Here is a 22,575-nt window from a genome sequence, read left to right as displayed (position 1 = left end):
CCCAAAGCAAGTGGCAACCACCTAGGGTCCCTGCTCTCAAAGTACTTGCCCTCCTGAGGTGGAGTGAAACCCTGCAGAAAGGCTTATAACACCAGAAAGACTGGGCTCTGTACTTTAGTGAGGAATGGTCAGAGAGTTCTGGGCTCCTGAATGGGGAAGGTGCTAGGCTAATTTAAGACCAAGCTCTCTCTTGGCAATTTAGCTTCGAGGGAGAAAAGGGGACCTGAGCTGCAGTTGTGAGATATAACCACCAGGTGGCGCCTCAGCATCTCCTTGTGCCAGATTTTCCCCGCTCTGCCAACAACCAGCCAGACCCAGGGGGCAGGAGAGATTGCCAAAGGCTGGGAGTAAGGCGGCTGTGTCAATCAATAAAGGAGACAGGCCTGAGTTTTTTCTTAACATCAAATCCAAATGCAAGCTCTCTTTCTGAAATGAGAGGGAAATATTTGAGCCTGGGAGAAGAGCAATATGCCAAGTATGCCAAATGGGAGCCTGTGATATCTGAACATGAGCACCTATGTGTCAATACATGTCCTGTGTTCCATGCGTAGGATTGTTCCCCAAGAGTGTCTCTATTTATGTTGTGTGTCCCCATGTGCCCAGGAGAGTCTGCATATGTACCCCTGTGCACATCCCAGGCCTCCATATATGCACATCTGTCCCAGAGAGTGGGCAAACAGCAATGCCCTCCTCCATGACTCAGCAAGCAAGGAGTCCCTTAGCCCAGAAAGAGAAGAGTGACAGAGTCTACAGTCACAAAACCTGGTAGCTTGTAGCAGATCATGAACATCTGTCTCCCCAGTAGCCATAAAGCAAAATCATTTGTCAGATGATCTCCTCAGATTGTACCTGGTTTCTATGTCTAGCTACTGAGGGTCATGGAGGCTTCCTAAAAAGATCCCTCAACCAGCTGAGGAATTGATAAACTCATCCACTCACCATTTATTTATTTAATAAGCATTCACCGAGCACCTGCCATGCACCAAAGCTAGTGCAGGACACAATTTCTGTTTCTCCTTTCATCTTTTTGTGAGGTAGTTCATGTGGCAGAAAAGAAAAATCAGTTGCAGCTGTGAAGAGCCTGGAATGCTGGTTAGGGTGTTTAAACTTTTTTTCCCTGAAGATGGGCCATGGGAAGCCCCAGGAGAGTTTTCAACAGGAAGGTTACATGGTCCAGTCACTCTTTTTTTTTTCTTTTTTTTGACAGCGAGAGAAAGCATGCGCACATGAGCAGAGCAGGGGCATGAAGGGAGGGAGACAGAGGATCCGAAGTAGGCTCTTGCAGGGCTTGAACTCACAAACCATGAGATCATGACCTGAGCCAGAGTCAGATGCTTAACTGACTGAACCACCCAGGCGCCCCTTTGGTCCAGTCATTCGTATTGCTAAGTGGAATTGGAGGTGCGCCAGAAGAGTAATGAATGAAGAAGGCAGGAGACCAGTTAGGGGGTTGTTGTAATGGTCTAGGCAGTGGTTCTCAAACCTTACTGAGCTTCTGAGTCACCTTATGAGTTTATCAAAACACAGATTTCCAGTCCCCACACTCAGGTTTATTGCCTCAGTAGGTCTGGGGTGAGTTCCAGGAAGTAGCACTTGTAACAAGTTTGTAGACGTTGTAGGTGATGCTGGCCCAGGAAGCACACTTTGAGAACACTACTGGTCTATGAGAAAGAGTATGGGAGCTTAAAGGGCTGACAGAGGGGTGGAAATACATGTTTAAGGGTTAGAAATGACGACACTCTATGAGGATTGGCTTATGAGGGTGAAGGGAAAGTCAGAGTCTGGGATGACTGTTTTTAATTTGAAGGATGGTGGTGCCGTGTACAGAGCTGTAGAACACAGAAGAAGAAGCAGGTTGGGGGGGGTAGCAGGGGTGGAGGGGATGTTGATCATGATGTTGATGGGGTGGGTAGCAGGGGTGGAGGGGATGTTGATCACTCGAGGACTTGGAAAGTTTAAGATGGCTGCAACAAGATGTCTGGAAGAAATATCCACCTGGAAATTGCATCTGTGGGTCTATCTAGTAAGAGATACAGACTAGAGATAAAGTTGAAAGAGAACAGCCAACTAACAGTCACTAAAGTCTTGAGAAGGAACTCACTCACTCCCTCATGAAGAGTGTAGACAGGAAGAAAATGTGGAAGCCTCAACACTGAGAATGAATAACTGACATGAAGGATGTGGGCGAATGATGAGATAGAAATGGAGGCTGGGGAGTGGTCAGAGTAGAAAGGAAGAGAATGAGACAAGAAGGGGGTGTCTTAAGCTACAGCAAAGTAGGGTGAGAAACCCAAGGAAGCCACTGGACAGGCAGCCTGTCCTGTCATCCTGGCTTTCCCAAGTCTGCTGGAGAGAGTGAAGGATCCCCAGACCTGGGCACGGGCATTACCAGCCTTGCTGCTCCTGGACCTCCCCCATAGGGGTCCACCAACCTGCATGCCATGCACTAACCCACATACACCTGTCCTGGAGCCTCACTTCTGATGTCCTCTGGCTGAATTTGAGGGTGGGGGAGAAGGCCTTTCATCACAGATTCACACACCCACATATACAGACACACGCAAACATACCCCAGTCCTCTGGTCTGGCCTGGGCATGGAGGTAGCAGTGCCGTCCAGCTCTGCTTCACCCACCACCCTAGCTGGTGGTTCCAGCTTCCAGAAGGTTCTTAGGGATGCTGCTTTCAGCCTCCTCCCTCACAGCCCCCCAGGCTGAGATGACCCAGACCTGAGCACTACACCTGCCACGTACCCCTGGAATAGTACAAGTCTCCTCCACACACATTCCACGGGTCCATCTGCCTGTGCTCTGTAATCTACCTCCATGTTTTCACCTTTCCTTTCTCATCATCTGCTTCACTGGAAAGGGGCCTCAGAAAACATCTAATCTTCTCTGCACTCCCCTACTTTGTGGCCGCTGCTGTTGAAGTTACAGGAACTGAGGTCAGAGAGGAAGAGGAACTTGTTCAAGAGCACAGGTAGGTGCAAGTGAGAACTAAATTCTTAGGTGCCTGAGAGGGAGGCAATACAGGATAGTAATTCCAGCACTATATAGAGAGGCTGGAGGCAGGCCACCCTGGTGCTGCCACTCACCTGGCTGCTTGACCTTGGGCAAGTCCAGTTCACCTGTCTGTGCCTCTTCTTCCTCACCAGAGAATGTGAGACTGATACAACTCGGTATTCATCAGGTACTTGGCGAAGTAACAGCACACTCTGTCATAAGGGCTTGCTGTGGTTATTTCCTCTATGCCTTGGCCTGAGCATCTTCTTGCTTTTTTTTTTTTTTTTACCCATCTTTCTGCTTTTTAAAATTCCTATTCTTCTTAGTATTCCTCTCATTTCCCTTTCTTTCATCCTTGCCCCTGCTTCTCAGGAGGAGAGGGTTGGGTTTGGGGAGGAAGAAAGGTGGAGAGACTGCAGAGACCAAAATGGTCTTGAGAGCCAGCCAGTGCCTGCCACACAGCCTGCCCTCCTAAGTGTGATGGCTGCACACCATCACGTGGGGAAGTTACACACATATTCAATCAGCCCAGGCTCTAGTGGCTTCAGAAACACCTGGAGCCCTTCTCAGGTGGAACTCATGCTGAACCCCGCTGGACAACTCTCTCTCAGTTTGTGTGTCCAGGTTCCTCAGACCCTGGCTTGGCACTGGGAGTTATCAGCCACCAGAAGGCTGAGTGAAGAGGGCACTCTTTGAGGGTCTTTGATCCAGAAACATTCAGAAAGATTGTGATGGTCCTCTATACACACACACACACGCACGCACGTGCATGCACGCTGACACAGGGGTGCACATGAGCCAGTGGGCTTGAGTCTTCAGCCCACAAATTTCTTCCACATTGACGATGGCCACATCCATAGTCCAGTGAGGTGGTTAGCGAAAGGACGGATACCCACTTTACAGACTAGGAAGCTGAGGCCCAGGAAGAGCAGCGATTTGCTCAGAAGCAAATAAAGGCGATAGAGCTGAAATTCAAACCCAGAACCCCTACATCCTAGCTTCCAATCCTTCTCTGTTTCACCACAGCTGGGATTTGAGCCCAGAAGGCGTCTCAGAGCAAGCGGGAGGTGGGGGGGGGATTGAATTCACGCCCCGCTACCCACCCCATGGGGTCGCCCCAAAGCCCCGCCTCCCCTTGAACGGTCGCTGGGGAGAAGGGAGAAAGCGGCCACAGCGTGTCTCTTTAATGCGCGCCCCGGAGGCCCAGCGCGCCCCCGCCACTATAACTGGAGTGCATGGAGCGGGCTGCGCTCAGAGGAAGAAGGGCGGGCGCTGGGCACCCGTTGACCGACTTTTCCAAGTGTGATCAGCGCCCGTCCGGCCCACGTCCCGCCTCCATGGATCCGCCCGGGGGCGCCCACAGCTGAGGACCCGACGCCCGCCCGCCCGGCTCTCGACCGAGTGGCACCCCGCCGCCCCAAAGGGACCCCCGCGGGCTGTGCAGGCTCCCCGCGCCTCTTACCGCAGCGCTCGCCGTCGGGCGAGGGCTCCGCCGCCGCCACGCCTCGTGCCCCGCGCTGCCCACCCCCATGCTGGTGCACACTTACCCCGCCATGGTGAGTAGTCTCGGGGCCCGGGATCCGGGACCTCGAGTGCTGGACCTGCCGGACCTCCACCTCCAACGAAACCTCGGAGGGAGGGGGCCACAGGGATTCGGCCAGCGGCGGACCGTGCGGGTGCGCGCGAGAGACCGCTGTCCCAGCCCGAGGCTCCGGCGCCCGCGGGCCACCCTGGGACAGACCTCAGGCCCCCGGACGCGGGCAGGACGGCAGCCGGATCCCCGCGAGCTGAGGAGGGTCCTCTAGGGCCGAGGTCCTTTCAGCTGCCAGCGGGCCGCCTAACGCGCCCCTCTCCTTCCCCAGGAGCGCCCCGACGGGCTGGGCGCAGCGACTGGCGGGGCCCGCCTGTCGTCCCTGCCCCAGGCGGCCTACGGGCCGGCGCCGCCACTCTGCCACACGCCGGCCGCCGCCGCCGTTGACTTCCAGCCGCCCTACTTCCCGCCGCCCTACCCGCAGCCGCCACTGCCCTACGGCCAGGCGCCCGACGCCGCTGCCGCCTTTCCCCACCTGGCCGGGGACCCGTACGGCGGCCTGGCACCCCTGGCACAGCCGCAGCCTCCCCAGGCCGCCTGGGCCGCGCCCCGCGCCGCCGCCCGCGCCCACGAAGAGCCGCCCGGCCTGCTGGCGCCGCCCGCCCGCGCTCTGGGCCTCGACCCGCGCCGCGACTACGCCACCGCCGTGCCCCGGCTCCTGCAAGGCCTGGCCGACGGGGCGCACGGCCTGGCTGACGCGCCCCTCGGCCTCCCAGGGCTGGCGGCGCCGCCCGGCCTAGAGGACCTGCAGGTGAGGCCCGAACGGTCCGGGATGGGCCAGGACCGGCCGCGGTGATTTAGGACTTTGGCTGGAGGCACGGTGATGAAGGCGGGCGCCCGACTTTTCTCTCAGCCTGCGACTTCTCACTCCGAGGATGAGTCCCACGTCTGGGTTACATGCTGCCTGGCCATTAAGGCGTCCTGGCACCGACTCACTGCACGGTGCTGGGATGGCGGCAACCCTCGGTGGAGTAAATGGGCAGGGGTTCCGACCACTCCTCTAGCTCTCCGCTGGGCGGCGTGGGGCATCTGAACCCCCGCTGGGGCAGCCTGTGCCCCCAGAGAGAAGCAGAGGATTTGCCTGTCCAAGGTTCAAAATTCCCCTTTCACATGGCATGGCGAGGTATCCAGGGCTCCAGCTGCACGGCAGTCCTGGTCCTGCGGGTCACCCCAAGCGTAGGTGGTGAGCAGAGGGCAGAGCAGACAGGACCAGGACCAGGGACTGCAGGAGCTTGGGAAGTGACAGGGGACTAGGTCCACAAGCACCCTTACCACTGCCTCTCCTATTTGCAGGCCATGGATGAGCCGGGAATGAGCCTTCTGGACCAGTCTGTGATCAAGAAAGGTAAGGAACAGCATGCATCTGCCAGGGCAGAACTGGGCCCCCCACCCCATTCCCCCGGGGTGGAGACCCATTTCCTTCCCCGTGGAGTTTGCCTCCTATGTGTCGCTGGGTTCAATGGCCAGCGGACCCTCTTACTAGTCCATTAGGGGGGCAGCAAAGGCTGGGGTTCTGGCCAGAGCCTGGGCAGCTGGGCAGGTTGGCATGTTGGCCCCAGAGCCTGCAGCCTGGGGTAGGCTGGGCCTATCTTGCTCACTCTGCTCCCTGGGCCACCCATGCCCCACAAAGGGGCTTGGCCTCTTCCTATGAAGGGGAGGGCACTTTGGATCTGGAGTTAATTTGCAGAACAAGTTAAACTACTTTCCTGTTTCCTAAGAGGTGGGAATGGGAATGCCATTCCCATGGATTTCATTAAATTATTTCCTCATTACAGAGTCTTACCATTTCCTAGCCTGGCAAGCTTTCCTGTCCAGCAGGGCCTTGGGGTCAATTAGGGGGTGGGAGAAACTCGAGTTTCCCTGAAGAGTCTTCTCTTCTTTCAGGAGCCTCTTTACACATTTAGAGTTATATGAGTTGGTGTGTGAATATCGTCAGTTAGCCTGAGTGCAGGAGGGCCAAGGCCTGCCTGCTCCTGGATGTGAGTTCAGGGTCCTGTACATGTCTATATGTTTCTTTCCTAGGTGTCTTTCTGGTATTTCTTGGTGTGTAAGTGTGTCTGTTGCTAAGTGTGTGATGTGTGCCTACTAGGTTAGTGTATATTTCTGAGTGTTTGGGGGTCTCTATGTGTGTATCAAGGTCTTTGTTGTGTCCTGGAATTTGTTTGTTTGTTTGTTTGTTTGTTTGTTTTTGGAGCTGAGGATCTCTAAGCATGTGAGGATCACTCCCTGTGTGTTTTGGTGGGTGTTTGTGTCTCTGCACTGGTAAAAGTCAGGGGTTTGAGACATGGCTCCAGTGGATTTTCCGGCTTGGGGGACCGGGTTCTGGATGTGCCAGGAAAAGGTGAGAAAGAGAGAGAAAGAGACAGAGAGTCAGAGGGGTACAGGCTTTGGGTGGGCTCCTTAGATTTGGGGTGGGTGTCCTGGGAGGAATTCTATGAAGCCTGCAGTGCCTGGGGCAGGTGCTGCTCCTGTGGGATTTGGCTCCAGTTGTTTTTCAAAAGAAAGAATTCAAGCCCAGGCTTTGTTTGCCCTCCCGTGTTGGGGGCTGGAGTGGGATTGGGGGCTGGGGGCTGGACTTCCAGGAGTTGGGGCTGGGTTACCAGGGGCTGGGAGTTAGTTGGACAACCTAGAGTATGGAGGGTGGGGAGGTGGGGGAGGGAAGATGAAGGGACAGGCTTCCTGGAACTTAGGTGGAGAGGACGCCGGGAACCCCTGCTTCCTGGAGCAGGAGCTGAGGTCGCAGGCGCTGCGTTGGTTTAGTGGACTTTTTGGAACCCGTCGGAAGTAAGAGCTCGGTCTGCAGTTGGCAAGAAGAGCCTGTCGCTGGGCCCCCAGTTCCCGACTTCTGCCCAGGCTGGAGAGCCTGGGGGGATGGGGCTAGGCACACTGACTCCCTCGAGGAGGCCAGCCTCCCCCCCCCCCCCCCCGCGTTTTGGGAAGGAACTCGGGATCCTCTGCCCTGGGGAAGGGTAGAAGGATCAGCTGGGGCTCTGAGTACCTTAAACCCCAATCCACAAGCAGGTCAAGGAAACTGGCTGCAAGGAGGAACTGGAATTGCCCCGAGTTGGTTTCTCTCAAAGGACATCAGCTGCCATAAATTGCGGGTCCTTGGTGTGCGCCGGAATCCCCGACGGCGGTCCTAAGACCGCAGTGAGTGCGGCCGGATTGTCCAGAGGGGCTGCCCGCTGGGCCTCGCGGGGAAGATGTGGGCGCTGGTGCCGCGCCAGACGTCGGGGCCGGGGCGCGCACACCCGCCGCACCGCAGTGCCAGCCTGTCGGTGGGAGAGCGCAGCGAGGTGGAGTGCGGCGACCTGAGCGCCCCACTCCGGACGACGGGTCACACGGCCGGGAGCGCTGCAGCATAGGGAGAGGGGTGAGAGCCGGGGACCCCTGCGGAGGGGAGGGCCCGGTTCCGTAGCCGCGAGCTTGGCCTTGGGCCCGCGCGCCGCGCCTTTGGGGAGGAGAGAGGGTCAGTGCCGGCGCTTTCGAGCTTTGCAAAAGCTGAGGCAGAGCTGGTCCCGGAGGTCCTGACCTAAGCGGCTGCCTAGGCAGGTGACGGCGCGGAGCCCCTGTGGCTAAGCAGGCGGCCGGGCTTAGAGCCCTGCGCGCAGCGGGCACTTTTCGCCAGGGACTTCCGCTGTCGCTGCGGGACTCCGGGGTGGGGGGGGGGGCGTGGATTTGCGCCCTTCTTCGCCCTCAGGCCCTACCGATGACATCGGGAGCCCCTGTAATATCTTGAAGACCTCTGACACCCGCCGCGGGTGGTGGGGGCCCCACCGGCCTGCCTGGGCCCTGGAATTACAGAAAGTCATTCTTGGCTGGCTGACGCATCAGATTCCTCCAGCTCCTCCCGGCCCTGGAGGGAGCGGCAGCTGTGTCGCGGGCAGTTGAGATCCTGGGTGCGAAACGGAGGCAACCCCAGCCCTACCCCAGAAGCAGCCTTCAACCACAGGGTATCGCCGGGGAGGGGAGCCTAGAAGCTCCCGAGAGCCCAGACCCCGGTTGTAAAACTTTCGCTACTCTAGGCACTTGTCCTGGAGGGGAAGGAAGCGAAGCCTCCGCCCCCATCACACACTTCCCGGTCTGCTGCCCCTTGCAGCCAGGGTGTGGGTCCGGGGGTGGCAGACGGAGCCGAGGCCGACCCAAGGAGAAGCGAAGAGCCCTCCATTTTCTGCCCATGTTTGTCACCTACAGTTTTGCAATCTTTCCTAGGGGCACAGAAAGCAGGCGGGACTGGTGGGGGAGACAGACCTGGATGGGAACATTCTCTAGTGGAGAAAGGTAGTGAGGGGGATCTCTACTGGTGGCTTGGGAGCTTAGAGGAGGAGCACTGAGTGTCTAAGGCTGGGGGGCTTCCTACAGGAGAGGTTAGGATGGGTCTCCCTAGTTGCATGCGTGTTTGTTGAATGAATGAACGATGGGTTTTGAAGTCTGAGTGCACTGGGAGAGAGGGTGTACAAAGGGCTACGATATTTTCACCACACTAGGCACAGCATGTGCAAATGCCCTCCACTGTGGAAAAAGCCAGACAGGTTAAAAAGGTTGAAATCTGCGGGGTTTCTACAGCCACAGCTGGAGGGGAGTGGTTAAAATGAGAATTAAGATAAATACCTCCTCCCCACCAGGAGAGTGGGTGGTTGCCTAGTTGAGGGTGGGCTCTGTGGACCAATCTCTCTCAGGGTCTCCAGGGCAGGGGCTGAGGTAAATAGCCACCCTCTCCTCTGCTCTCCTTGGCTCTTGGGAAGGAAAGGGAGGGGGAGGGTCTGGACTTCCAAGTGCATCTCTACAGGGCCAGGCCTAGGGTGAGGTAAGTGAACTACTCACCTCTGAGGCAAGGTTTAGATAAATAATATATCTCAATGCAATAATTTAAAATAAGAGGTATTGCCAAAAATCCATGATAAACAAAAATCCGAGTTTTGCATAAAGACAGGATCTGATCTGGCACTTCTGCATTCCTGCCTCACTCGCCTTCCAGGCCTCTGCCCCAGAAAGAGACTGAAAAACCAGTGCCCATGCAGACAGACTTTGGATGGTAGCTGAGGGCCACATGGGACAGGGGAGTGAAGGTTAGCCCGAAGGAAACAGCCACCCAGGGGAGATGAGGAGGCTCCAGTGGGCTGGGAGGGGTGTCGATACCCCTCCTGTCTACCTTTCTCCAGCTGCACCCCACTGCCATGGGGACCAGTGTACCCTAAGTGTGGGCTAAGGAGCCACATACATCAGAATCTCTTGGAGATGCTTATTTAAAAATGCAGATTTCCAGGGGCGCCTGGGTGGCGCAGTCGGTTAAGCGTCCGACTTCAGCCAGGTCACGATCTCGCGGTCCGTGAGTTCGAGCCCCGCGTCGGGCTCTGGGCTGATGGCTCGGAGCCTGTTTCCGATTCTGTGTCTCCCTCTCTCTCTGCCCCTCCCCCGTTCATGCTCTGTCTCTCTCTGTCCCAAAAATAAATAAACGTTGAAAAAAAAAATTTAAAAAAAAATAAATAAATAAAAATAAAAATGCAGATTTCCGGGGCGGCTGGGTGGCTCCGTGGGTTAAGCAGTTAAGCATCCATCTTTGGCTCAGGTCATGATCTCACAGTTTGTGAGTTCAAGCCCCCGCATGGGGCTCTGTGCCGACAGCTCGGAGCCTGCAGCCTGTTTCAGATTCTGTGTCTCCCTCTCTCCCTGCCCCTCCCCCGCTGGCAGTCTGTCTCTCTCAAAAATAAACAAACATTAAAAAAAACTTTTAAATGCAGATTTCCTGGGCACCACTCCACACCTATTGAGTGAGAGTCTGTGGAAGTGTGGCCCTGGAACTTGCATTTTTTAACAGATTTGTTGAAGTAAAACTTACATACCTAAAATTCACCCATTTAAGAGTAAAATTTGATGATTTTTAGTAAATTTATGGACTTGTGTAGCCATTATCACAATCTGCCTTTTTTTTTAAGTTCATTTATTTTTGAGAGAGAGAGAGAGAGAGAGAGAGAGAGAGAGAATGCTAGTGGGGAAGGGGCAGAGAGAGGGGGACAGAGAAGATCTGAAGTGGACTCTGCACTGACAGCAAGGAGCCTGATGTGGGGCTTGAACTCACCATCCAAACTGTAAGATCATCTTGACTTGAGCCCAAGTCAAGAGTCAGAGGCTCAACAAACTTAGCTACCCAGGTGGCCCCACAATCCATCTTAACACATTTCCATCACCCTCCCCAAAATTCCCTCATTCCCGTTTGTAGTTAATTCTTTTTTTTTTTTTTTTAATTTTTTTTCAACATTTATTTATTTTTGGGACAGAGAGAGAGACAGAGCATGAACGGGGGAGGGGCAGAGAGAGGGAGACACAGAATCGGAAACAGGCTCCAGGCTCTGAGCCATCAGCCCAGAGCCCGACGCGGGGCTCGAACTCACGGACCGCGAGATCGTGACCTGGCTGAAGTCGGACGCTTAACCGACTGCGCCACCCAGGCGCCCCTGTAGTTAATTCTTATTCTCACCTCAAGCCTTAGGCAACCACTGATCTTTCTTTCTATAAATTTGCCTATCCTGGACATGTTATATCAAAGGAATATATAAATATGCAAACGGTGCATCAAGCTTCTTTTACTAAACATAATGTTTTTGAGGTTCATCCGTGTCATAGCAGGTGAGAGTAGTTGGTTTCTTCTGGCGTTGCTGAGCTGTACTCCATTGCACCGAGGAAACACATTTCATGTATCCATTCATCAGTTGACACTTGGATTGTTTCCACTTTTTGGCTACTATGAATAATGCTGCTGTGATCATTCATATGCATGTCTTTGTGTGGACATATGTTTTCATCCCTCTTAGGTAAATTCCTAGGAATGAAATTGCCGGATGTTATGGTAAGTTTGTATTTCATTTTCTAAGAGACTGGCATGCCATTTTCTAAGGGGGCTCTTCTGTTCTACATTTCCACTAGCAACGTGGGAGGGTTCCAGTTTCTCCACATCTTCACCTACACCTGATTGATTTATAATAGCCATCCTAGTGTACTTCAGTATAGTTTTAATTTGCATTTCCCTAATGACTAATGATGTTGAGCACTTTTTCAGTGCTTACTAGCCATTTATGTATCATTTTTAGTGATATCTATTCACATATTGTGACCATTTTCCAGTTGGGTTGTTTATCTTATTATGGAGTTACAAGGCTTCTTTACATATTTTGGATTGTCATCCTTGATCAGATATGTGATTTGCAAATATTTTCTTCAAGTTAATGGCTTGTCTTTTAATTTTCCTAATAGTGTCTTTTTTTTAATTTTTAAAAAATGTTTTATTAATTTTTGAGTGAGAGAAACAGAGTCCAAGTTGGGGGTGGGCAGAGAGAGAGAGAGACACAGAATCCAAAGCAGGCTCCAGGCTCTGAGCTGTCAGCACAGAGCCTGACATGGGGCTTGAACCCACGAGCTGCGAGATCATGACCTGTGCTGAAGTTGGACACTTAACCAACTGAGCCACCCAGTTATTAAGCTCCCTTAATAATGTCTTTTGAGGTGCAAAAATTTTTAATTTTACTGAGTCCACTTTATTTTCTTTTATGGATCATGCTTTTTAGGGCTGTATCCAGGAACTCGTTTCCCAGCAAAAAGATTTTTCTCCTATGTTTTCTTCTAGACGGAATTGAAATTTTAACCAGCCTTCTGGGAGAATCTGTTGCACACTCCCCACATTCAGTGGTCAGACAGTATCTACCACCTGTGGATGGAGTGTGTAGACAGGTGTGAGTCTTGTCTGACACGTTGAACAACTAGGTGCTCTTGTGTCTGTAGTAGGAGTGTGTGTGTGTAAATGGCTTCTGCTTGTGTGATGGGGGTGGGTGTGGGGTGGGACACCATGAATATACCACTTCAGCCTCGGGAGTCACTGCGGTGTGGGAGGCGAACACCCGTGTCCCTGCTTTGCAGTCTGTGCTAGTTTAATTCTTACCTCCATGACTGTCCCTTTCTCATGCCATCCCCTTCCTAACCTTGGGTTCTGTCCTTCTTGCCATTTTTGAGGGAAGAAGCTCTGAGGACAAGTGGGGGGAAGCAGCAAAGTCTGTCATTCACATACACAAACACACGCCCACCTGTCATGCACCTACACTTAGCAGCACCTGTATTTGCATAAATCCAGCATACACTCTGTTTAACTGTATCAACAGGAGCAAAAGCACTCGCAGATATCCATATGCATGCTGCCACATTCCTACAACACTCAGGAGGGCAGAAACTATGTCTGTGTGTACAGCTGGGGATCAGCGCTCCTTCAGTGAGTAGGTGCACACATGCACAATCTTGCTCCTTGCTCTGTCCGTGACAGGCATCATGGTTTGTGTAGAGTCATTTATGACACACGTATGCTCACATGTCCCTGTTTGCACATGCACAAACAGCCCCACAGGGCCTCGGTCTCCCTCCTGTCTTATGGGGCCTGGCCTCAGGGAGCCCCTCGTTTGAATAGAAGTTGGGATGGAGGAGGTTGCTGGAGGAGAGAATTTTCTGTTCCTTCTGACTACTCCCTCTGGCTAGGGGTCATGGGAGGGAGGATAGTCATTCTGCCCTTCTTTTTATTTTTAACTTATTAATTTAACTTATTAATTAATTTTTTTTTTAAGTCAAGCTTGAGGTATAAGTAACCTTATGTGTACATTTCTCTGAATTTCGACAAATATAAACATATACTCATATAACTACCACAATACGATATAGGATAGTTCCATCACCCCCAAAAAGTCCCCTCAAGGCAGAGGGACAGAGGTGAAGAGGGAGCCTGTGCACAGGCCTGGGAGACACTGGGGCGGGAGGTGAGGATGGCTCTGGTTGCCTGTCCCGTGTCCATGTGTCTGTTGAGTTAGGACATCTTTGCTCCGCACTCTGAGAGGGGACTGGGATTAGGAAAAGGTCAGCGAGGCAGGATCAGAGCCTGTTTCTAATTAAAATGTTGATATTTTGTCACCAGGGCTTTTTTACATTAATTCATATTTTTTAAAAGATTGGATTAAAGTACCGTTTATCACGCTTGCTGAGTTTTTGGTGCCCCCTTAAATTTTGCTCCCAAGGCGAGTGCCTTACTTGCCTCACCCTAGTTGGTCCTGCTCTGGGGACAGGGAACTTGCCTGGGGTAGAGTGTGTGCTGTTCATTCTCCCTACATCCACCACCACCACCACCACCACCCCAACCTCCGCCCTTTTCCACCTCTCCCTCATCTCTTGGCCCCTCTTTGGTGCCTGAGTGGGGACCCCAGGAGGAAGGGCACTTTTACTACCAATCACTAACAAAGGGATGAGGCTCTCCCAGCGCCCACCCTCTCCCCCAATCTGGGCTGTGGGCCATCACTCTTTTTCCCATTTCAGGTTTCAAGGGCCCTTGCTCCACTCATTTATCCCACATTCACTGATGCCCATTTATGCCAAGACCCTGCCCTCAAGGCACTGCTGGCTGGGAGGGAAGACAGCTGTGGAAGCAGACACAAAGGTTCAGTGTGGTAAGGTCAGGGCTGGAGGGAGACAGGGGGCTGGGGTCGTGGGGCCAGGAAGCTATGCCCTGGGGATGGTGCCCGCACTGACACTTGGGAAGGAGGAGGCCTGCTGGGGGTGGGGGTGGGGGTGGGGGTGGGGGTGGGGGTGGGGATGGACAGTGAGCAGTTCTGTGGGGCTCAAAGAGCTCACATGCTGATGGTCCCCCATCCCAGGTGGCACTTCACTGTGTTCCATGCAGCTTGTGCTGGGTTTTTAAATTTTTGAATTGGTCATCAGGGTCCAAAGGCCCAGAGATTCCACATAGAAATCCAGAATCCTGGTTTCATCAGCAAACAAACCAACCCGGAGTTCTGGCACTGTTGGTGTGTCCTGAGGGGTAACCCTCAGCCAAGTAGCGGCTTTCCACAGGGCGCCCCCGGTCCCCCACACCTTGCTTCCTTGTTACCTGTTGTGCTCCCTCTTTGAAGTCTAGAGCTGCGCTGTCCACTGTGGGAGCCACCAGGCTCATGTGGCTATTGGGCACCTGAAATGTGGCTAGTCCAAATTAAGATGGTCTATAAATGCAAAACACGCATTGAATTTTGAAGACTAAGTACAAGGAAAGAAGGTAAAATGGCTCATTGATAATTTTCAAATAGTGATTACGTGTTTCCGTGCTAGTATTTTTGACACATGGGGGAAAATAAAATATATTAAAATTGACCTCACATGTTTTCTTTTTACTTAAAAACATTTTTTAGAGATAAGAGTGTGAGCGGGGGAGGGGCAAAGAGAGAAGGAGACACAGAATCCAAAGCAGCTCCAGGCTCTGAGCTGTCAGCACAGAGCCCACACGGGGCTCGAACCCACGAACTGTGAGATCATGACCTGAGCTGAAGTCAGAGCCTAACTGACTGAGCCACCCAGGCACCTCTCTTTTCACTTTTTTTAAAATGGGTACTAGGAAACTTGAATTTATATATGTGGCTCACAGTATATTTCTGTTGATCAGTGTGGGTTAAGAGCCTAGAGGACAACTGTGGAACCAGGCAAGAGGGGCAGGCAGCAGCCAGAACACAAAGAGGGTGTTATATGGAAGGCACTATGATTAAGGATGTGAACTTTGGAGTCTGTGATCAGAGTTCAAGACCCATTTCTGCTCCCTGCTTGCTGTACCATTTATTCGAACCTCCTGAACTCTTAGTTTCTTCAGTTTGGAATGGGGATGGGTAATAGTATCTATCTCACAGAGCTGTCCACTTGGTATACAGTTGGCATTCATGATAGGCGACATCATTCTGCCTATGACGCTGGCATTTGATTCACAGGGAAGTGATGGGCACTGATGGGTTTTAGTCTGGAGGTCAATGTGTTTCGGAAAGATCCCTCTGAAGCAGGGCAGGGAGACCAGAACAGAGCTGTGCCAAATTTGGGGCAGGAAGCGAGGGAGCGTCTGTGCACCTGTGGAGAAGTGACTGCATCCAGGGCCCAGTGGGAAAATGAGAGCCTCAGGGCAAAGTGACGGACAGAATGTGGTGGGAGAGGGCAGTGTGGAGGGCACCACTGAGGCTTCTGGCTGGGGGGCCTGGTGGAAGGTGGGAATGCACATCCAGAGACAGAAAAGCTGGAGGGGCTCTGCCAGGCCGGGAACTGGTCAGCCTTGCTTACCTCTGGGTTCCCTGGCACACAGTGCTCGGCAAATATTTGCTGAACGGCTGAGGGCTAAGAGTGCTGCCTTTGAGACCACAGTCCAGGTCTTGCTACTGGTTCTCAGTCTAGCAGCTGTGTGATCTCAGGCATACTGCTTCACCTCTCTGGGCTCCAGTCTCCTCATCTATAAAATGGGAATAGTAAACATAGCCTCCTCATGGATTGTTCTGAGGATTCAGTGAAGTTATCCATGTGAGCACATAGCATAGTGAGTGTTCAGTTTACTGTTGGCCCCAGGCTTCCCACTAATCCACACACACCCCAAACCCACACACAAGGACCACCGTCTCTCCCAAGGCTCTCACTTCTTTGGAGGAAGAGAAGCCCAAGTGGAAGCAAGTACTTCGATTATTTTCTCTTCCACTTGAGGCTACTAAGCAAGAGCATGGAGGTTAGACCATGGGAAGAACTTTCTTTCTGAGCCAAGAGCATCTAAGTGGGTTTGAGAAAAGAGTCCCTTCTCTGTCCTACATAGATTAGTAGATAGTTTTTGGGAAAGGGGCTGTGGAGTGTATCTCTTTATTCTTGTCTCCTTGAGCATCCCATAGTGACTTGGTAGGGAGGGGGACAGGGTCAGAGGCCTAATGGGGGCATAACCTTCCTGCCCCTGGCATGTGGGAGTCCAAAGTCTCCAGGCCTTCACTGGTCTGAGGGTGGAATGTGAGGATCACAAGCAGGCAGGGGAAGCTGGGGACTCCTTTCGTTTGTGCAGACCTAGCTGGGCCCTGCTGCAGTGACTCAGGGAGCCTGTCTCTGTATTTCCAACCTTCTCTTTGGTTGCACCTGCCCAGACTCCAGGACTCTGCAGAAGCTTTTTGAGTTTTAATAAGGAACCAGCCTCGCTCAGCAAAGGAACGCAGGTCCAGGACCCAGGCAATTCCAGGTTCAGTTTCCACCACCCATTAGCTGAGTGGACTCGAGTGAATCACGTTAACCTCAGCGTGCCCCAGTCTCTTCTTTTGGGAAGCAGGGACAGTAGGATAGCCCTCAAGCGCTGCGATGTTTAGACTCAGCTGTGTGCCTGCATGTGGCATGGTGCCCAGCACACAATCAGTGCTTCCTCCACTCTCCCACTGCACAGCTGGCTAGAGCCGGTGCCCTGTGGTCCCTGGCTCAGCGTTTCTCTCTCCCTTGCTCTTGCTTCTGTTCTGCAGTTCCCATCCCCTCCAAAGCCAGCAGCCTCTCGGCCCTCTCACTGGCCAAAGACAGCCTGGTTGGTGGCATCACGAACCCCAGTGAGGTCTTCTGCTCCGTGCCAGGCCGGCTCTCTCTGCTCAGCTCGACGTCCAAGTACAAGGTGACGGTGGGGGAGGTCCAGCGGCGACTCTCACCTCCCGAGTGCCTCAATGCCTCCCTCCTGGGCGGTGTCCTTCGCAGGTAGGACAGTCAGCCCACAGTTGCCTGCCCAAATCCGAGGTCATTTCACACCTCCTTAGGGGAGCACAGAGGGGCCAGTCTCACCCCAGGCCACAGCCTCATCTCCATTTATGCCTCCTTGGGGAATTGTGCCTGTTCTGGAGGGCAGGCCCAGGTCCCCAGCAGCTCCTACAGGTCTGTGGGCTTGGGGGTGGAGGTGGGGAAAGATGCCTGGTCACAGAGAAGGGATGGAGGGCTTAACCATTTTGGGCAGAACGGACAAGGCTGGGTCTGGAGAAGAGAAAATGCCGTCTTCATCCCCTGCCCCAAGGAAGGGACGCCCCATTCCCTGTGGAGCATGGACCTCTCTGGTGTGTTTGTGTTTTGAAGTCCATGGTCTGTCTTCATAGTTTGGTGTCTGTCCCTCTCTGTGCACATCCTTGTGCCTGGGTAGAGTATTTGTGCTTCAGGGCTGGGAGTTTTGATGTGTCTGAGGACAGTGTGTTTGTGTGTGTGTGTGTGTGTGTGTGTGTGTGTGTGTGTGTGTGTATGGGGGACAGCCAGAAGTATATGTTCTCATGAGTGTGGGTTTCCTGTGTTACTTCTAGTGGGGTGTGTTGGCTGGAGTGTGTCCTGCTCTGTGTGTGATTGCACGTGCTTCTGGAGGTAGACATATGTGTGTTTACAGGTCTGTAGCTCTGTGTGGAGGCTGCATTTGTGCACATGTGGGCGTATCTCTATTCTTGGTCTCTTTGAGCACCCCAGAGAGGCTTGTATGAGTCCATGACTGTCAGTACATATGTCCCTGGGATCCTGGCTTGGTGTGAACATGTGTTTCTGTGTCCCTGAGTGTCTAAGTCTGCGTGTGTCTGCATATGCCTGACTCTGTGGGTATGTGTGTGTGTCATTATTGCCCTGGGTGTGTGTTCATTTGTGTGTGTTTATATATGTGTCCCTGGGTGACTGTGTGTCCCTATGTCTCTCTGTGTGCATGTTCTGCACATGGGTCTGTGTGTCCCTGGGTATCTGTGTATGGCTCAGCTTGTATGCTGAAGTGGGGAAAAAGGACCCCAAGATTCTGGCCTACCCTTCCCCGCCCCAGGCCATCCCTGCTGTTGAGAGGATTGGAGAGATATGAGTGGCTCTTACAGCAGGGTGCTAGACCCCCCACCCCATCTTGGCTGCAAAGCCAGTGAAGTTAGGAAGATATTGGGAAGAGGCTGAGAGAGGCCCCTGAACATCCCCAGGGCCAGACCCAAGACTTGGCACAGGCTGTTGGAGGCAGAAAGGGCCTGTTGGGATCACTTAGACATACGCTTCTTTCTTGTCTTCATAGTGTCTGTTTGTCTCTCTCCTCTGTGCATGTCAAGGGCCAAGTCCAAGAATGGGGGCCGCTGCCTGCGTGAACGGCTAGAGAAGATTGGGCTCAATTTGCCAGCTGGCCGTCGCAAGGCCGCCAATGTGACACTTCTGACTTCACTGGTGGAGGGTGAGTGAGGCCTGAGGATGGGTGTCAGTGTGAGCATGAGGGGAACTATGTCACCCAGTGTGACAGCGTGTGGCTGTCCCTGAGACAAGAGGGTGTGTCATGTATGAGTAAGGGGTGTGTGTGATACATGTGTATAGTCTTTATGTGCATGGGCATGCATATACATGCAGGTGCATGGGGGTGAGGTGGGGGTAGGAGAGGCGTGGCCAGTGTTTGGAGGTGGTAAAGGGATGAGGGGGTAAGAGTCCCTTCCCTGGACGTTGACAACTCTGGGCTCGATCATCTCGAGCCCAGGCTCTGGGATACATGGTGGCCTCAGCTGCCACCCCTGAGCTCAGAGCCCATCCTCCGCGGCCCCAAGAGCAACGGGATTAGGTCTGAGGCTGCTCTGGGAGGGAAACCATAGGAAGTATCTGTAGAAGCAGGATGGGGCAGAATAGCCCCTGGCCAGGAGGTCTGAGGTCCAAGGCTGTGCTCCAGGCTCAGAGGTACACCTGGCTGTAGTGACAGCTCATTGCTCTGCCTCTCCTCCCCGCAGGAGAGGCCGTGCACCTGGCCCGAGACTTTGGCTACGTCTGTGAGACTGAGTTCCCAGCCAAGGCAGCTGCCGAGTACCTGTGCCGACAGCACGCTGACCCCGGGGAACTGCACAGCCGCAAGAGCATGCTGCTGGCCGCCAAGTGAGTGAGGGCGCCACACATGGGTGCTTTGGGGCACCATGCACAGGCTGTCATGGGTGCCATGCATAGGCACGTGTAGGTGCAATGCAGACACAAACACCAAGCATGGGTGCACTGGACACCACTCACATGTACACATGATGTGCAAGTGGCCCCACAGGGACACACGTGGACACGTGAACATTTCTGGGTTCTATGCATCAGCAAAAATGGTGTCACAGACAGGCTTACATAGGCCCATGTGTGCATCCCACACGTCCATACACTGCCCCATGGCATCACCAGCCCCAGTCCCAACATGGTGGTCTTGCTTCCCCTGCCTGAGCCTTGCCCATAGGCCCTTTTGCTCCAGTGACTTCCCTCAGGGCACCAAGACATACCGAGCTGCAAGTTGACCCTCTCTTGTCCTTGCTTCACACCTGACCCCTCTGCAAATCCCCTTGGTGGCTCCCTCACCACCACTCACATGCTACAACCTCAACTCTGGTCTCCTAATCTCACTCCTAGACCTCATCCCAGTGCCCAACCATTCCCTCAGATTTCCTGCATGTGCACTGCTCCTCTGCCCGAGAACCTTCAATGCCCCCCCCCCCGCCCCCGCCAGCTACTGCATTGATTTTCAAACTAGGTTCTGTGCGATGCCTTAGGGCCTATTTAATGAACTGGCATTCCATTCAGATTTCATTTTTAGAAGGGTCCCATTGCAAGAAGAGGCAGAAAGAGGTAAGAAGGGTTAAGTCCAGACTCCTTTGAGGACTCTACAATCTGGCCAGCCCAAACCCCACCCACCGCAACTGACTTTCTGGCTGTATCCTGCCCTCACACCTGCTGCTTAGAACAACATCCAGTCCCCCACCTCCACTCTCCCTCCTTCAGGGCTTCTAAGGCAGAAATGGAGTCACAGACTCAAGGAACTGCTGTGTCTCCTGGGACGTTTGAGTTCATATTGTAGCTGGAGAAACATATCCAGGACAGGGCTCTCCTCGCTCATTCATCAATGAACTCATCAACTCTGGGGCCTGGTCATGTGTAAAATGCTGACTGGCTTCCATGGTGATGCAGAGGTGAGACAGGAGTTATGTTCTCCTTCCTGAGCCACATGCAGGATGCAAAGAAATGAATAGTGGCCATGAACTGCAGCTAGACTCAAATCCCAGCTTAGTCACTTGGGCAGGTCACCAAACCTATCTGAAACCAGTTTTCTTACGTGGTGAGAATGGTTAATAACAGTATGTATCTGTTGCGAGGATTAAGTGAGATGACGCATACAGTGTTCTTGGCACAGCATTTAGGCCTCAATTCATATTCACCACTAACTATTATTTTAGTTCTTCAAGGCAGATTCTGGATTGTTCCCTAATTATTTCAAAGAAAAAGCTCTGTGAAGCACTGGGTGTTTGGGATGGGAGTGGGGAAGGGATCAAGGAAAGCTTCCTGGATAAGGTAGTAGAGCTGGACTGTGAATGTGGGCAGGACATCCACAGGCAGAGATTGTAGGGTATTGGCATATGCCATTTACTAGCTGTGTGACATTGGGCAAGTCAGTTAATGTCTCCAAACCAGTTTCCTTTTCTGTAAAATGGGTATGACCATCACTTGCAGACTATTGACAGTGTCAGCAATCATAAATATATAAAAATTGCCCTGCACACAGTAGGTCCTTCTCTCAGCTCAGACCTTTGTCCTCTAACCTCCACCCCTGCTTCCTCCCTCCACCAGGCAGATCTGCAAGGAGTTTGCAGATTTGATGGCTCAGGACCGCTCACCACTGGGCAACAGCCGCCCAGCGCTCATCCTGGAGCCCGGAGTACAGAGTTGCCTGACACACTTTAGCCTTATCACCCATGGCTTTGGTGGGCCCGCCATCTGTGCTGCCCTTTCTGCCTTCCAGAACTACTTGCTGGAGTCACTCAAGGGGCTGGACAAGATGTTTCTAAGTGGTGCGGGCAGTGGGCATGGTGACACCAAGGCTTCAGAGAAGGATGCCAAGCACCGGAAATAAATGCTTCTTCCACTGCCTCATCCCAGAGCGTTTCCCAAGGCCTGAAATGAGGCCTTAGTTCCTGGGGGTGGGCCCGAAAGGATTAAAAGGTGGAGCTTGAGTCAGGCCAGAAAGAGAACATTCATCCAGAGACCATGGGTGAGAGGGAGAAGGGGAGGTGGCCTCTCTGTGATGGTTTGTTGGTAAGTTAAGGGCCCAGATGTCTGTCTCATGGGTGCAATTTTCTGACCCTTGATTGCTGAGAAGTGCTTGGACAGGGAATTGGCATGGAGAAGCCTGGTTTTGTGGCTGAGCCCTGTGCCTCAGGGCACCTGGGCAGCGGTGGATTCTCCTAGAGGCCAAAACCTTGCTGTTTTTACTGATGGCAGGAGGGAAATTGTTAACAAACCAGAGGTGCTGAGGAGTTGGTGCCCTCATCCCAGAATCTCCTACCCCCAGAAAAGGGGTGCTGGCAGGGGGCCCCCGTGGGTTTCTTGGAACCATCCCACTCTTGGAAAGAAGTGGGCAGGAGGAAACCCCAAGGAGCAAAGATAAAGCACAAATTACAGAACTTGAATCGAGGCTGCACTTCACAGTCCTGTTGCTGTTTGTCCTATTTATTTATGTATGTTGTAATTAAATTTGAAAGTTTAAAAATGTCGAGTGCAACTTATTTATCCCAATGAGTGGAGGACTCATTTCACTGTTTTCTGCTTACGCACCCAGACGTCCGGCTGGACCAGGATGGAGAGGGAGTTTTTGCTGGCAAAGGGCTGTGGGTGGGCCGGGAAGGAAGAAAGATTGTATCAGGGACCCTGAGGTTGTCATGGGGATTTTGTACTTGCTGTTGTTTCTCTTGACCCTGCAGTCCATGTACCTCTTTGACTCTCCGATGGCTTTCTCATTCTTTTTTTTTTTTTTAATTTTTTTTTTCAACGTTTATTTATTTTTGGGACAGAGAGAGACAGAGCATGAACGGGGGAGGGGCAGAGAGAGAGGGAGACACAGAATCGGAAACAGGCTCCAGGCTCTGAGCCATCAGCCCAGAGCCTGACTCGGGGCTGGAACTCACGGACCGCGAGATCGTGACCTGGCTGAAGTCGGACGCTTAACTGACTGTGCCACCCAGGCGCCCCTTTCTCATTCTTAATAAAACCTATTCATTGGGTATGAAACCTCCCTGTCCTTCTTCAGCCCAGGCCTGGATTGCCTCTCAAGAGAGCAAGGAGCCTCTAAGGAGGAATCACTGGAAGGGGCTGTGGGCACCTCTGTGTGAGGGGGTATAGAGAGTGGGTCTGTTTGCTGTGTCAGCGTCTGTTAC

The 22,575-nt window shown here is 53.0% G+C and overlaps 1 protein-coding gene across 1 annotated transcript; it reads left to right on the top strand.

The window, feature by feature from the left end:
• The first annotated feature begins 4,529 nt into the window (after positions 1-4,529).
• On the top strand, positions 4,530-21,348 carry TFAP2E (transcription factor AP-2 epsilon). Its single transcript, XM_047085235.1, has 7 exons — positions 4,530-4,556; positions 4,863-5,342; positions 5,885-5,936; positions 16,903-17,125; positions 18,475-18,593; positions 19,132-19,273; positions 20,993-21,348. The coding sequence occupies exons 1-7, from the start codon at positions 4,530-4,532 to the stop codon at positions 21,273-21,275; spliced, it is 1,326 nt and encodes a 441-aa protein (XP_046941191.1). The 3' UTR covers positions 21,276-21,348.
• Positions 21,349-22,575: the final 1,227 nt, after the last annotated feature.

The sequence above is a fragment of the Lynx rufus genome, unplaced genomic scaffold (genome assembly GCF_022079265.1).
Source record: "Lynx rufus isolate CCGP_SWC_20201006 ecotype Redwood Valley unplaced genomic scaffold, mLynRuf1.p SCAF_2, whole genome shotgun sequence".
Taxonomy (NCBI): Eukaryota; Metazoa; Chordata; class Mammalia; order Carnivora; family Felidae; genus Lynx; species Lynx rufus.
This window is presented reverse-complemented; position numbering and strand designations above follow the sequence as displayed.

Coding starts and splice junctions, on each gene's coding strand:
- TFAP2E (XM_047085235.1), top strand. CDS start 4,530: ATGCTGGTGCACACTTACCCCGCCATG. Junction 4,557..4,862: donor TGCACACTTACCCCGCCATG/GTGAGTAGTCTC, acceptor CTCCTTCCCCAG/GAGCGCCCCGACGGGCTGGG. Junction 5,343..5,884: donor CCGGCCTAGAGGACCTGCAG/GTGAGGCCCGAA, acceptor TCCTATTTGCAG/GCCATGGATGAGCCGGGAAT.